General features: G+C 44.1%; 1 protein-coding gene across 5 annotated transcripts in view; it reads right to left on the bottom strand.

Moving 5' to 3' along the window:
• RHOT1 (ras homolog family member T1) overlaps nucleotides 1-16,646 on the bottom strand; it is a 70,341-nt gene that overhangs the window by 42,375 nt on the left and 11,320 nt on the right. For all 5 annotated transcript variants that reach the window (XM_056859606.1, XM_056859598.1, XM_056859614.1 and 2 more), the window contains exon 2: nucleotides 5,260-5,318. In XM_056859606.1, coding sequence (XP_056715584.1) covers nucleotides 5,260-5,318 — 59 coding nt within the window. The remainder of the gene's footprint in view (nucleotides 1-5,259; nucleotides 5,319-16,646) is intronic.

The raw sequence follows: 16,646 nt of genomic DNA, 5'->3' as shown, positions 1-16,646 counted from the left end.
AAAGACCCGTAACCTGATACAACATTAGCCATTGGACTCACATTATTAGGAATCTTCACAGAAAGCTGATATTTTAAAATGTTTCAGGTTCTTCTTTTAAAACTTGCTACTTTGATGTTACAGCCTGTATTACAGAAATCCAGAATCTTCGCACATTAGTATGTGATAATGCCCACCTTTGCATTTGTAATGTATGTCTCACTAGTTTAAGACTCCAAAATTACAGTCACCTCATAATTTCTGCAGTCTTCCACTATCAATCAATAAACCTTTAATGGCATATCCAATATTACAAAGAAGAAAAAAACAGTATAAATACAACTATCAGCTAAAAAAGCTAAAACAAACATAAAATCATAACAGAATTTCCCAAATTTTTCATTGTTATCACATCGACTAAGAAATTGGCCACCGCCACAGTGATCATTCAATAAAATTTGACATTTTATTTCATTAGGAAGATAATATTTAGAATGTATCCAAGTATTTAACCATTTCTTCCTAGCGGATGCATATAATGAGCAATCTAGCAATATGTGCTCGATTGAGTCCAAAGAGTTGGAGCTACATTCACATTTCCGTTCATGTTTAGGAATATTTTGAAACCTTCCATATAGCAACTTCGATGGGAAGGCATTTACTCGCGCAAGAGAAAAAACTCTGCGATGGCTAGGACTATCAAGATTGTATAGATAATAGGGGATACATCCCGCAACATTCTTAAGATTTAATATAGCTGATGAACAGACAGGGGGTTGAGACGGCCGTATTTTTTGAAGTTCAATATCTAAAAGCCTCTGTTTAATCGTCTTAAAAATATAAACTTCCGAGGAGAAAGTTAACTCCTCCAGGGAAATGCCAATGGATCATATTTTAGATCGAATTTTATGATTCCAAGAGGTATTATAAATTTCCTTTAATAAAAAAGACAGAAGCGAACCATCATCAGTATTAAAATACAGTTTAAGCCAATAACGAAGAGTTAACATCCATGCCTTAGTTTCAATTAAATTTAATCCTAATTCAGAACACAATGCATAATAAGAAACACAGTTTGGGAAGCCCATAATTTGTCTAAAAAAGGATGCCTGAATCGCCTCCACTTCATGATTAAAAGCGTTAAACCATATAGGAACCCCATAAAGAACCTGAGGTAAAATTTTAGAGTTAAAAACTTTAACAGCGGCAGCAACAAATTGATTTCCTTTGAAAAAAAAGAAGGCTTTTAATTGATTGGAAGACAATTTCCCCAGATTAATAGACCTTCTCCTATGAGTTGCCCACTGAAGGTTAAAATTAAATGTAATGCCCAAATATTTATAACATTTAACTTGTTGGATCTTGTACTTACAAATATGCCATCTGTAGGAGACCCACTTTCTATTAAAAACCATAACATTGGACTTGGAATAATTAATTTTGAGCTCATTTAGGCTGCAGTATTTCTCAAAGGCCATCAAATAACGCTGAAGACCAACTTTGGTAAAAGATAAGAATTGCTGTATCATCTGCGTATAGAAGGCAAGGCACTGCTCTGCCACCTAATTTGGGAGGGTGGCCGTCCACAGACTCCAACACTCCAGGCAGATCAGAAAGATATAAATTAAAAAGAAGGGGGGCAAGAACACACCCTTGTTTTACACCCTTGTTGGATGGGATTTTGTCAGTAAGAAGACCATTTGAAGAAAATTTGACCCGGCACGAAGTACCAATGTGAAGTTTCTTCAAAAGGATTAAAAGGCGCTAATCTATTCCTAGATTGCTCAATTTAGCCCAAAGTTTGTCTCTTATAACTGAATCAAATGCACTTTTTAAATCAATAAAGGCAACGTCTTCCACTATGAACAGGGTAACATTCAAAGTATTCTTGCTATATCTCTCCCTGATTAAACCTACACACAGGAAGGTTAAGCTATGAAATCAAGCTGAATAGTGGCATCGTGGCAGTTCACTGAAAAGTACTTTTGAATAGGTGCTTTCAAACTCTCCTACTTCATGGGCCTGAACGGCCAGGCAGGGGTTGAAGACAACCTGAAGCCTTCCTAAATGGAAGCTCTGTCAACAAGTGCAGGTAAGGAGTGAGAGTTTTTTTAAAACTCTTGACTCTGAACAGCAGATTTTATCTTGACTGGAGTGGCAGGAAGCAATGCCACTGTATTACAGTGAGTAAGACTTACCGTATATACTCGCGTACAAGCCGAGTTTTTCAGCCCAAAAAAAGGGCTGAAAAAGCTGGCCTCGGCTTATACGCGGGTCAATACGGTAGAGGATGGAGGGAGGAGGGAACTTACCGCCATCGCCGCCGGGCCCGCGCAGCTCCCCCCGGCCAGGAGTGCCCGGGGGGGTCTCCTGCGGCCGCTGGAAGGGCGCGCGCGGCTCCCCCCGGCCAGGACCGGCCTCTGAGGGCCGGCTGCGGGAAGGCCGCGCTGCTGCCCCCCCGGGCGCGCACGGCTCCCCCTGGCAAGGACCGGCATGTGAGGGCCTCCTGCGGCCGCAAGAAGGCAGCGCTGCTGCCCCCGCCGGGCGCGCGCGGCTCCCCCCGGCCAGGACCGGCCTGTGAGGGCCTCTTGCGGCCACGGTAAGGCTGCACCGCCGGCGCCGCCAGGCACGCCCGGCTCCCCCTGGCCAGGAGCGCCCTGGGGGGGCCTCCTGGGTCGCGGAGGGGGCCCTGCCGCCACCTTTGCCGGGCCTGGAGTGGCCTAGGAGCGGCCTGCGGGGCCTCCTGGGCCCGGGGGGGCCCGCCGCTGCCGCCTGCCTGCGCACCTGGATGTAAGGTAAGCCTGCTGGGGGGAGGGGTTATAAGCCGACCCTCGGCTTATACGCGGGTGCCTAATTTTTCCCCATTTTGGGGAGAAATTAGGCACCTCGGCTTATACATGGGTATATACGGTAAGCCTGCCAGCCCCAAACGAACTGTAATATATCTGCTGGAAATTACTTGGACTGATTACCAAATAATTCAGAACAAATCTAGGTTCCAAAGGTGATTTGAGAGTTTGCCAGAGAAGATTTACAGAAAGAAAGAAGACTGTTTAAATCCACTGGCTGAATAAAGTATCAGATATCTATGGAACTGTGTATGTTATCAGTCTGTTATACTTTGATTACAATTCAGAATAATTTTGGACTTTGTTTTGATTACATTCTATTTTGCTTAGTAGCAGCATTTTAAGACTAATTGGATATCAGTAGGACTCAGATCAAAGAACAGATGCTAGAAGCTGTCCACCATCTTATTGAGACAAATAAATCACTGCAATTATTAAAGTCTGTAAAAAAATAAACTTTAAATTCCTAAACTCTAGGCTGCCAGTGAAGAATGGACCTCTGTGCTACTTTAGATCTTCAGATTAAAGGGAAAATATTTAGATATGGAAAATATTTAGCGCTATTATTCTAAACACACCCTATTGGAATTCTTAAAAAGGCCCATTTTTTTGCTTTTAAAAATTTCTCTTTTACGGGTGAAAACGCATGAAAGGTTTTGCCTTGGATTTGCCGCTCTCTAAATCCACATTTTCCCAAGCCAAATTCTCAGAACTGAAAAATAAGCCCTCATGCAGAGTTTTGAGAATTCAGATGGGGAAAATGTGCATTTAAAGAGTGGCAAATCCAAGGCAAAACCTCCCATGTGTTTTCGCCCAAAATGTCCTTCAATTATTGGGACTACGAATCTGGGATATCTGAGTAAAAAAGAACAAACATAGATTTGGAATCAATGTTTATGTTTACAAACTACATTGGACTGGTTATTTGAGTGAGTTTAACTGAGTGACTGGTCTTCATGGAAATTATTTTGGAATTGTACAAACATTTATAAATATTGCTAACGATAAGGAAGGAATAACAAAATGGATTTGTTGCATTACTGTTGCCTATTTTGTTCTAACCGTATAGCTGAAAATAACAAAAATAGAATGTAAGAATTTAAGTAACAAATGTATTATTAGATAAGAAAATATAACCAGAATATAGAAAAGTGTAAGTCAAAGAAGTTAATAATTGAAATGTAATCTCAAAGCTCCAACATAATGTAATGATACGATAGACTGTATGTTTATGTTTGTATGCTTTGTTTTGAAAAATAAAAAATCAAGCAGAATAGTTTACCCATATTAGGTTTCTTCATTAATCAGATGAACAACATAATGGATCATACTGCATCACTTCTCATGGGACATCACTTTCATCATGCCACACTCAGGGGGTTACCGCACTTGTATTCCCAGTGATGTATTAAGAGTTTGAAAATGTTATTAAAAATACTGTTCGCACTTTGTTTGGCCCCTTTAGCTGTGAAGACGTTTTCCAACCATTTATAAGCCGTGGTATCCAAAAACCCTTTTAAAGTGATGTTTTTTACAACATTTTCAAACTCTTAATACATCGCTGGGAATACAAAGTGCAGTAACAGCCTCAGAATAGCCAGGGACTCTACTAAGGCTGCAATCCTGGGGGCGGGGGGGGGGGGGAATCACCTTACAAGCCAGCTTGACCCAACACCAGTGGTGTCCAGGAGCCATGGATCTCTGCTGGCCCCCACCGCCACTCTGAGAACTAAATCCCAGAAGAGAACACCTGTGCTGGCATGGGGGAGGCATTCCCGAGGGCGGGGCTGCCTTTGGGCAGCTTCCTCACCTCATTTGCCCCTGTTTGCCTCCTTGAGTTGCGGTGTGACTGCATCACCTTTTTGAGTGGCTCAGCCTCGCTTTATTCAATGGGGCATTTCCTCCTTTGTTTTTTTATTATTATTATTTCAAACTGTTACTTGAATGCTAAAACAAGAAGGGGCTTGAAATTTCTAAAATAGTAGCCATGTACCCTAGAGATGGAATTGTCCACTAGTAGCATTAAAAAGTTTTGTTCAAGTCCTGAGAACTACTTGTTATGAATATTTTATTCTCCTACTGATTTTACTATAATTATCACCATCTTTACATTAATATTTTACAGGACCATGAAGAAAATATGACACAGAAATCTACTGTGCCTCATTCTCTACACAAACATGGATGATTCAATTAATCCACCTCCAGAAAAGATTCTCTCACAAAAAAACATTAAATGGGATGTTTCCAAATAAAAGAACAGAACATGCACAGTTCTAAAAATAATTATTCAGTGAAGTATTGCTGGTTTATCCTTTTGTGGTTTTCTGTTCTTTTGGGGATAACCTAGCCCTCTGTACTTTGTGGAGTTTTTTAAAAAGAAAAACACTTTCCATAGCATAAATATTATCCATATAGCACAAAATCCTACCTCTTCCGGAAATTCTTCACTGACAAGAGACATAATAAGTGACGTCTTCCCAACTCTGGCTGTGAAATTTAGAAAACATGAATGAGTGAAGGATTTCTGTACATATGCAAATAACTTTCTACCAGTCCACAAGCTGTGGGGTTTTTTGGAACAGACTTTTCAAGATCAGTGTGAAATTACGTTCTACATGCCATCGACTAGGAGTATATTTGTAATGTAAACATGCACTGCTTGTAGAATCCAAGAATGCTGTTTTCCCCATGGTGCAGCACTGGTTAAGCAAACAAGCGTGCAATGTTGACTCTCTAGATCAGAAAAATAAAATTCTCACATTTGAGAAGTTATGTTCATTACTGGGCTGTATCAACAACTGACAAATCAGAGCAATCTTACCACCTACTAGTTTTGAAGCCCTGCAACATGGGGATCATTATTGACCCTGGCTTCAATTTTACACAAAGTATTTAGTCTGCTTTAGTCCACAGGAAAATAGGGTATGCGTCTATGCAATGAATATTGTTTGGGGGGGAATGAAAGTTAAACTTTGGCAATAAGCATCACTTCTACTCCAGGCAAGGTGAAAGACAAGCCTGGAGTGTCCTTGTCATGTCACAATCTGTAATTCAAGGCAAAGATGCTACCAAAGCAGGACTGGACAAGAGACCTCTCCTCCTGGAGCCCAAGGCGGTTATGGACAAGCCATAGATAATGGTGTGATTCTACACAATCACAGAAAGAATACAGAATATAATCTGAGTAAAGAATTCAACTTCCTGAGTCTCTACCTGTTGTCGTTACCAAGAGATGTTATATACAATCACGAAACAATTTTGCTTGTTTTGCACAGTTTTAATAATCTAACTCTTTGGTGCAGAATGTTGACGCTGTTAGTACAAAGTACACACAATTCTAGCTACAGGCACTATGTAAAAGAGCGGGGCAAGCTACGGACAGCAACTCTGTGGGTCACTTTATGATTTCAATACTTTGAGGACTCATCTAAAGATATACTGAAGCATGCATGCCTCTAACTTTACCTTAGCTACTTTAAAAGTCACACATACACACACACATATAAATTTTTCTCTTTTGTGGACTTCAAAGCGGCTAATTACATCATGATCCCCTCCTTCACTTTATCCTCACAACCACCCTATTGTTAAAAGACTGACTGGCCCAAGGTCACCCAGCACAGTCCCATGGCCAAATGGGCATTCGAACCCAGTTGTCCTACCCTGCCACTCTAACCTGCTCTCCATTTGGAGTTACAGAATGCTTTTAAGAGTAGTGCCTGTGTGCAACTGTGCATACTTAGGGTTGGATTCAGACTAAAATTTCCACTAATGAAAAGGGTGGGAAATTTCCCACCATTTCCTTCTTCCTGCTGCAAACCCTTGATTTGCCTCTCCCACTGCTCCTGACCAGGCTAGCCCGATTTCATCAGATCTCGGAAGCTAAGCAAGGTCAGTCCTAGTTAGTATTTGGACAGGAAACTATCAAGGAAGTCCAGGATTACTATGCAGAGGCAGACAATGGGAAACCATCTCTGAACGTCTCTTGCCTTGAAAACCCTATGGGGTCGCCATAAGTCGACTGCAACTTGACAAAACAAAAACCCTGTTTGTCAGGGTTCCCTGTCCCCCAGGAGCAGAATTTTCTGAGATCAGTGGGCTGCAGTGTGGAAAGAAATAGTCTATTCCACTGACAGAAGTGCCCTTGTGTGACAGAACATTACATATTTAGCAGCCCCATGCAAGTCAAAGTACAACTTCCCCTCCCATGTGAATTTTGGAGAGGGAACTGCAGATCTCCTACTGAGAAGGCCTTTCAAGTTTCAGCTTCTATCAGCATCATCTATGCAACAAATACAACATATTTTGGTTTAGTTCAGGACATCATATCAGGAGCCTTATTATTTATATCCCACCTGTATGGCCCCAAGGGGCCTTCAGGCCAGCTTACAAGAATTACAACTAAACACAGCTGTAAGCTTTTCAATAAATCATCACCCAGCTTCCATGACATTGCCCGCTGAAGAAAGCCACGGCAACTCTTGAGATAAGACATGCTGCAATTTAAAAAATGTATTAGTTTTTTTAGTTGTCACTCATCTAAAGGGACTCACTGGTGACTTGCAATAATAAAATAGCTGTTTTATATTGTTTTTAACTCAAACTAACAAATATAAGGATCTCTTTGAACTGAAGGATGGAGACAAAGGGGAACGTGTCCAGAGGAGGGCAACAAAGATAGTGAGGGGTCTGGAGATCAAGTCCTATGAGGAAAGGGTAAGCAGCTGGGTACGTTTAGTCTGGAGAGGAGACGATTGAGAGGTGATATGATAACCATCTTCAAGTGTTTGAAGGGCTGTCATAAAGAGGATGGTGATGAGTTGTTTTCTGTTGCCCCATAAGGTCGGACCAGAACCAATGGGTTGAAATTAAATCAAACGAGTTTACAGCTAAACATTAGGAAGAACTTTCTAACTGTTACAGTGGTTCCTCAATGGAACAGGCTTCCTCAGGAAGTGGTGGGCTCTACTTCCTTGGAGGTTTTTAAGCAGAGGCTAGATGGCCATCTGTCAGCAATACTGATTCAATGACCTTAGGCAGATCATGAGAGGGAGAGCAGGAAGGTTAGCATCAGTGTTTGGCTCTCATGGTCCTTTCTTGCATGCCCAGGGTCGTTCCGATCAGGAAGAAATTTTTCCTCCAGGCCAGATTGGCTAGGGATCTTGGGGGGGGGGGTTGGCCATATTTGGGGTGTGGAGTAGGGGGTCACTGGGGTTGTGGAGGGAGGTAGTTATGAATTTCCTGTATTATGCAAGGGGTTGGACTAGATGACCCTGGTGGTCCGAGCTCTATGAATGGGCATTAAAATGGCAAATGAGATTCAATGTGAGCAAGTGTAAAGTGATGCAAATTGGGGCAAAAAATCCTAACTTCACATATACACTGATGGGTTCTGTGCTGGCAGCGACAAGGGATCTTGGGGTGGTAGTGGATAGCTCAATGAAGATGTCAACCTTTATCGTTCTTGTATACAAGAACGATAAAGTCCCTGATACTTGGAAAGAAGCATACATAACACTCATTCCAAAAGAAGGAACGGACCCAATGTTACCTTCTTCGTATAGGCCAATATCCCTTCTTAATACGGACTATAAAATATTTACAACAATAATTGCACAGAGGCTGCTAGTCAACACAGACACTTTGATTAATCTTGATCAGACAGGATTCATACCCAAACAATATATGGAAGATAATATTAGATTCCTGATCAATGCAAGAGAATTGGTAAAACGTAGAAAAGAAAAACTGACATTTATCTTTGTAGACGCGGAAAAAGCATTTGATAACGTCTCGTGGAAATTTATAAGACAAGTAATTCATAGTATAAGTAACGAAGGCAATCTCCTCCATTGGATTTCCAGCATATATACAGATCAACAGGCTAAGATGATAATAAATGGGACATTAACAAAAGATATAAAAATAGAAAAAGGAACTAGACAAGGGTGTCCTTTGTCACCATTGCTATTTAATCTAACACTGGAAATACTGGCAAATAAAATCAGAACAAATCAGAAAATAGCTGGTCTACAAATACAAGGAGAGGAATTTAAAATAAGAGCCTACGCAGATGATGTTTTGTTAACAATTGCGCAACCAGAAACAGGTATTAAAGAACTTGTGAAAGATATTCAAGAATATGGAGAGTTGACAGGTTACAAACTTAATAAAATTAAAACGAAACTCTTTCTTGAGCATACAACTAAAGAAGAATTAAATATAATTGCGCTTTCAGGATGTACAATATCAACCAAACCAATAAAGTATTTAGGAACAACTTTTCCAAAAGAAAATCAAGATTTATTTATGCATAATTATCAAATAGTATGGAATAAGACTGAATATGATCTTCAAACTTGGGATAAGTTAAAGGCTTCCTGGCTAGGTAGAATAGCCATAGTCAAAATGATCATTCTCCCAAGATTAAATTTTCTATTTCAAACGATTCCTATTAAAATCCCGGATAAAATAATAACATCTTGGCAACAAAATGTTAACAGATTTGTTTGGGACAAAAAACGTCCCCAAATAAAATTTAAAATCATGACGGATGAAAAGAAAAGAGGGGGCATGTCACTTCCAAACTTTAAAATATATCACCGGGCAGCAACTCTGGTATGGATTAAAGACTGGATTATGCAAACTAATGAAAGAAATACCAAATTGGAACTTGCAGGCTTACAATGTGGAGCGCACTATTTATTATGGGGGGGGGGGGAATTGGAAGAAAAACTTAAAAGAAATTGGGGGCCATCCAACTGTAGAAAACATGGTGGCTATTTGGCAGACACTTAAACCAAGATTAAGTCCTAATGGATCATTACTTACAGCGCCCCTCAATGCTTTTGGTACTGCAATGGACAGGAAAAAGTATGGGACAATACAATATCAGGACCTGGTGAAAACAGACGGCACACTTAAAACTCTACTGGAGATACAAGATAGTCACCAGCAGATGTCATGGCTAATCTATCATCAGCTAATTTCAAGATTTAAGGAAGACTGCCTATCCCGGGGAGCATTAAAGGTAAAAACAGAATTCAAACAGATGATAGCTAAATCACCTCAACACTTACTAGGTAAAATCTATAAGCTCTTGGTGACATATGATACAGAAGAGGAACAAGTGAAATCATGCCAAATTAAATGGATGGAGAATTTAAAGGAGATCATAACAATCGAAGAGTGGGAACAGCTATTTCGTAGAAACCTTAAATTTACTCTATGTCAAGGGATTCATGAAAACTGGTTGAAAATGCTACATAGGTGGTACCTCACCCCGAGCGATATTCAAAATATGAACAATTCGACATCTGGTTTATGTTGGAAATGTCGTAAAGTCAGAGGCACTTTTTATCATTGCTGGTGGACATGTAAATCAGTCCAGAAATTTTGGAAGAAAATACATAAGAACGTAGAAGGAATCATTGGCCAAAATATTACATATGATCCCAAACTATTTCTACTGAGTAAAACTCCAGACAACCTCGACAAGGACCAACAGGAAATATTAAAATATTTAATCACAGCCGCAAGAGTAGTTTTGGCATCTTTATGGAAAACAAACAGAATACCAAAAATCAAGATCTGGATTGACAAAGTTTACGAATACATTACAATAGCACAATTAGCTGAAATATTACAAAAGGACACTCAAAAACAAAACAGAGACAAATGGAAATCCTTTTATGAATATATCAAAACCAAAAACAACAATTAACCTTTATGAAATACAGCAGATTCAAATAGGAGATTAAACCCACGCTTTTAGTAAGTCAATGTATTATGAAATTCCACAAGGGGGCAGTATCAGGCATGTCAATGTAAAACAATATGTAAATTCTTTTTTTCCCTTGTTCCCTTTTCCTTTTTTCCTTCTGTACCCTTATTTATTATCGAAAATTAATAAAAATATTTATAAAAAAAGAAGATGTCAACCCAGTGTGCAGCTGCTGTGATAAAGGCAAATTCCATGCTAGCCGTAATTAGACAAAGAATAGAGAATAAAACTGCTGCTATCATACTGCCCTTGTACAAATCTATGGTGAGACCACACTTGGAATACTGTGTACAATTCTGGTCACCACACCTAAGAAAGGATATTGCAGAGCTTGAGAAAGTGCAGAAAAGAGCAATCAAAATGATCAGGGGGCTAGAGCAACTGCCCTCTGAGGAATGGTTAAAATGCATAGGGCTGTTTAGCTTGGAAAGAAGGCAGTTAAGGGGAGACATGATAGGGGTCTATAAAATTATGCATGGTATGGAGAGAGTGGACAAGCTTTTCTCCCTCTCTCATAATACTAGAACGCGGGGTCATCTGCTGAAGCTGTAGGGTGAGAGATTCAAAACAGATCGAAGGAAGTATTTTTTCACACAAGGCATAGTTAAATTGTGGAACTCCCTGCCCCAGGATGTGGTGATGGCTGCCAACTTGGAAGGCTTTAAGAGTGCAGTGGACATGTTCATGGAGGAGAGGGCTATTCATGGCTGCTAGTCAAAACGGATACTAGTCATGATGCATACCTATTCTCTCCAGGATCAGAGGAGCATGCCTATTATATTAGGTGCTTTAGAACACAGGCAGGATAATGCTGCTCCAGTTGTCTTGTTTGTGGGCTTCCTAGAGGCACTTAGTTGGCCACTGTGTGAACAGACTGCTGGGCTTGATGGACCTTGGTCTGATCCAGCATGGCTTTTCTTATGTTCTAATGAGTGCATTCCACAGTGTAGGGGCTACAACTGAGAAGGCCCTTCTCCTGATGACAGCTAACCGAGCCATCCTGGAGCCAGACACCTGCAAGAGCCCCTAGAGGATGACTGTCAGCCCTTGGCCCACAGAACCAGAAATCACCACAAAGTCATATAGAGTCCAAACAGATGGCTTTTACTGGTCAAATAGGCATACAGTGCAAACGAATAAAATGACAGCTATGAGAGACTCACTAGCTGGGAGATAATATAAGGCAGAAAAGGCGGGAGATTACAAGCATAGGCTGAATACAGTTTCCCAGGAGCTGAGTTCCCAGGCCTAGGTATGCGACCTTGAGGGCCAGACAGTACAGCGCAGAGACAGAGGCAATAACGAAACCGAGATAGCAGCCTGACATTCTGCTCCCCTCAAGGCCCCCTCCCAGTTCGCAAGGGGGCTGGCTTATCCGGGTAAGCAATGTGAAAGGCGTTGACGAGGTCGGGGGCGGAGACATCCCGTGCGCGCACCCATTCGTCATAGGCAGGGGGGAAATGTTTCCAACGGACTAAATACTGCAGGTTGCCATGGTGAACACGGGAGTCAAGGATCTTGGAGACTTCGAAGTGTTCCTCCCCCCCCACCATGATGGGTTGCGCAGGAGGTGGATCCGGATGCCACTGTGGAGAAGCAACATGGGGTTTGAGGAGGCTAATGTGGAAAACAGGATGCACACGCCTCAAGGATTTGGGGAGAGCCAGTTCCACCGTGACAGGGTTTATGACCCGGGTGATGGGGAAAGGGCCAATGAATTTAGCACTGAGCTTATGGCACGGACGGGTGGAACGGAGATTTTTGGTGGAAAGGTAAACCAAAGCACCCACTTGCAGATCACCCCCGGGGGAGCGATGTTTGTCAGCTTGCGCTTTGTATTTACGCTTGGCCCGGTCGAGGTTGCTAACGAGCCAGGGCCAAGTGGTACGGAGGGCGTGTGCCCAGGAGGCAATGTCGGGGTTCCCCTCCCCCTCTACATCATCTGCAGGAGCAATAGGACTGAAATCTTGTCCATACACAGCAAAAAATGGGCTAAAACCTGTGGATTGATGCATGGCATTATTGTAGGCATATTCTGCTAAAGGTAACAGTTCCACCCAGTCATCCTGGTGGTAGTTAACATAACAGCGTAAATAACATTCAAGTACAGCATTGACACGTTCGGTTTGACCATCAGTTTGAGGATGGTATGCACTAGACAATCCTTGTTCCACTCCCACCAACTTGAGGAAAGCTTTCCAAAACTTAGAAACGAAACCACTTCCGCGGTCACAAATTATCTTACGCGGAAACGAATGTAAACGAAAGATATGCGTCACGAAGAGGCGGGCCAGTTTCTGAGCAGAGGGGATCCCTGCGCATGGAATCAAATGTATTTGTTTAGAAAACAAATCAGTAACAACCCACAACACAGTTTTACCCCCACTGAGAGGGAGATCAGTCATAAAGTCCATAGCAATCACTTCCCAAGGTTTGCTGGGCGTTTCAAGAGGTTGTAGCAGTCCCGGGGGTTTGCCCTGCGATCGTTTCGCAGCGGCACAAACGGGACAGCTGCGGATGAAGGAGTCAATGTCGGAACGCATTCCCCCCCACCAGAACTGTCTGCGCAATAAGTGAAGGGTTTTCAGAAACCCAAAGTGCCCAGCTGTTTTGGCTCCATGAGCTAAATGTAAAACGTCCTTCCGGAGAGCTTTGGGTACATACAATTTCGAGTCCTTGTACCAGGACCCTCCCTGTTCCAAAACACCAGGAGGTAGGGTATGAGCGGAGCGTTCTAAAAGGCACTGGTCCCGAAGGACATTTAAAAAGGACTCGGAGATGGGGATTTTGGAGGGGGCCCCCCCGTCGGCCATGGAGATCTTAGAAACAGTTATGGGGCTAGTGCTTACGTGCGGCGGCGCGCAGACTGCAGGCGGCTGGGCGGCCGGAGGGGTAGGAAGGGCGGGAACGCCGGTCTGTTGCGGTGGCGGCTGGGCAGCCGGTTGGGCTGGCGGAGCTTGTAAGTTGGGTAAGGCGTGCTGATGCTGGGATCGAGTTTGCACAGCCAGCATAGGTAGGGCCCCTCGTTGCATAGGGGTGAACAGAGAGTTGGTGGGTCTCTCGAGTTTTACCGGATATTGTGGTAAACGGGAGAGGGCATCCGCGAGAACGTTCTGCTTCCCAGGGACGTGCTTCAGGGTGAAACGGAACTGAGCAAAGAACTCCGCCCACCGTTGTTGTTTCGCCGATAGCTTATGGGACCCCGTGAGGGCAGCTAGATTTTTGTGATCGGTCCAAACCTCAAAGGGGACTTTAGACCCTTCCAAGAATTGCCGCCATAGAGTCAGTGCATGATGAACTGCTGAGGCCTCTTTCTCCCAGATGGGCCAGTTTAATTGAGCGTGCGCAATTTTTTTTGAAAAGTAAGCGCAAGGGTGAAGAAGACCATCCAGTCCTTGCTGGAGGAGAGCCCCTCCCATGGCTACATCGGAGGCATCGACTTGCACAATGAACATTTGATTTGGGTCTGGGTGCCGTAGCACCGGCTCCGAAGTGAAGAGGCGTTTGAGGGCCAGAAAAGCGGCTTGGCATTGCTCAGTCCATAGGATTTTTGCGGAGGGCAAGGCAGCCGAGCTTACTTTTCCCTTAGTTTTCAGTAGGTCCGTAATGGGTAGAGCCATCTGGGCGAAGTTAGGGATGAATCCCCGATAGAAGTTTGCAAATCCCAGAAATTGTTGTACTTGCTTACGGTTGGTGGGGGGAGTCCAATCGAGGACGGCTTGGACTTTGGCGGGGTCCATGCGAAGACCTTGGTGGGAGATGATGTATCCCAAAAACGTGAGTTTGCTTTGATGAAATTCGCACTTAGCTAGTTTTGCGAAAAGTTGATGGTCACGCAGGCGTTGCAGAACTTCCCGGACCAGAGCCACATGCTCGTTCATAGTTTTCGAATAAATGAGAATGTCATCTAAATAGACCACCACCCCACGATATAGAAGGTCATGTAGGATTTCATTGATGAGTTGCATGAAGACCCCCGGGGCCCCTTTTAATCCGAACGGCATCACAAGGAATTCATACATTCCGAAACAGCTAGAGAAGGCAGTGAGGTGCTCATCCCCTTCGCGGATACGGACTCGGTAGTAAGCTTCCACCAAGTCTAATTTAGAGAACACACGGCCTTCCTGTAATTGTCCCAAAATATCCGATATTAATGGGATAGGATAGGCGTTGGTCTGGGTAACCGCATTGAGCTTTCTGAAGTCAATGCACAGGCGAAGGTCGCCCTCTTTTTTCCGGACGAAAAACGCGGGGGCCGAGTTTGGGGCATTCGAAGGGCGAATGAACCCTCTGGCGAGGTTTTTGTCCAAAAAGTCCCGGAGGACAGTGCGCTCGGAAGCGCTCATAGGGTAAATCTTACTCTTGGTTAATGTGCAGTCCTTTACCACTTCAATCGCACAGTCTGAGGCCCGGTGGGGGGGTAAGGCATCACATTCCCTAAGGTCGAAGACATCTTCAAAGTCCCGGTATACAGCAGGTAGAACCGGTGGTGCTGGGGCAGTAGAGGTTAATGCTGGAACGGGCGGATATAGCAGAGCAAAGTTCTGCCGATGCTGGTCGCAGGTGGGACTAGCGAAGGAGATAGTGTTTGTTTCCCAATCAATACTGGGACTATGTCCTTTAATCCAGTTAATTCCCAGGACCACTTCAAATCGGATAGGGGCTATAGTGAAGTCTATTTGTTCCCAGTGGGAACCAATTCCCATTGCCACCCCTATGGTGCGGTGATCAACTGGACCCCCCTGGAAATGGCTTCCGTCCATTTGGGCAAATTGGACGGGGGCGGGTAAAGCCTCAGAGTCGGCTCTGAGTGCAGCAAAAGTGGCTTCGCTTATGAGAGTGCGACAGCAACCGGAGTCAATTAGTGCTTTGACGGGGAGTTGTGGGCCACCGTTAAGGTGTTGTAAAACTGCATCCACGTAGACGGTGGAGTCCACTTCTTTGATTTTGGTAGGAGCATTCGGTTTGATAGGAAGATCCTGAGAGGTCTGTGGAGACGCTCCATTCACCACAGACCGTAGCCGTTTTTTGACAAGTCGAGGGGAGATTCCAGGTTTAAGGCTGGAGAAATCCAAGGATTTTCCTCGTCCGAAGAGGGAAAGTTGTCCCCCAATGGGGCACTTGTAATCCGAGACCCGGCGGGGTCGTTGGTAGTAGGCAGGGAGGCTGGGTCCCCGGCATGGAGTGCAGAGGGTGTGGGTCTTCCCGGAGCTGTGCTGCGGGTGGCCGCGGTGCCTCTGCGTGGTGGACGACCTCGGGCGCGGGTTGTCGTGCTGGGACGAAATAATTCCTGGCGGCGCGGGCAAACGGCTGCAAAGTGGCCCATTTCTCCGCAAGTAAGACAGGCACCCCTCTGAAATCGGGCTTCACGTTCCTGGAGCGGACGTGGGGGATTTCGTGGGACGAGCAGTGGTGCCTTGGGTTGAGGCTTTTGGGTGCCTTTTTCCTTGTGCTTTTGACGGACGAGAGAAATAAAGCGTCGGCGGCTTTCCACTTCCTCGGCTAATAGGATCCAGTCTTCGAGGGTATCGGGATCGCCCCGCATGTAAGACCAGTTCAGAATGTCAGGATGCAAGGCTTCCCTGAAATGATGGATCAGGGTGGTCTCGGGCCAACCTACAATTTTACTTGCCAGTCGTTGAAATTCATCGGCAAATTCTCGAACCGTAGCAGAGCCTTGTTTTAATTGTAAGAGTTCCGTTTTGGCTCTTTCCCCCAGGAAGGGGTCCTCAAACCTCCTTCTCAGGGCAGTCATGAAGTTGTTGAGGGAACGAATAGCACGAGAGCGGGTGTCAAACTGGAGGACCATCCAGTCAGCCGCTTTACTTGTCAGAAGGGAAGCTACGTAACGCACCCGGCTATCTTCCGTGGGGAAAAGTTGTCCTTGTTCTCGCATATAACTGTCCACTTGATGCAAGAAACAAGGCAAAGTCTCGAGAGATCCGTCGTACGTAGTCCTCAATTTGAGTTGCTTCCAAGGGCCGGGCGCAGGTTGGCCCGGTTGCACGGGTGGTCCGGGCGGAGGAACAACA

The sequence above is a fragment of the Euleptes europaea genome, chromosome 1 (genome assembly GCF_029931775.1).
Source record: "Euleptes europaea isolate rEulEur1 chromosome 1, rEulEur1.hap1, whole genome shotgun sequence".
NCBI classification, from domain to species: Eukaryota; Metazoa; Chordata; class Lepidosauria; order Squamata; family Sphaerodactylidae; genus Euleptes; species Euleptes europaea.
Note: the sequence above shows the minus strand (reverse complement) of the source record. Positions and strands in the feature narration are given on the sequence as shown.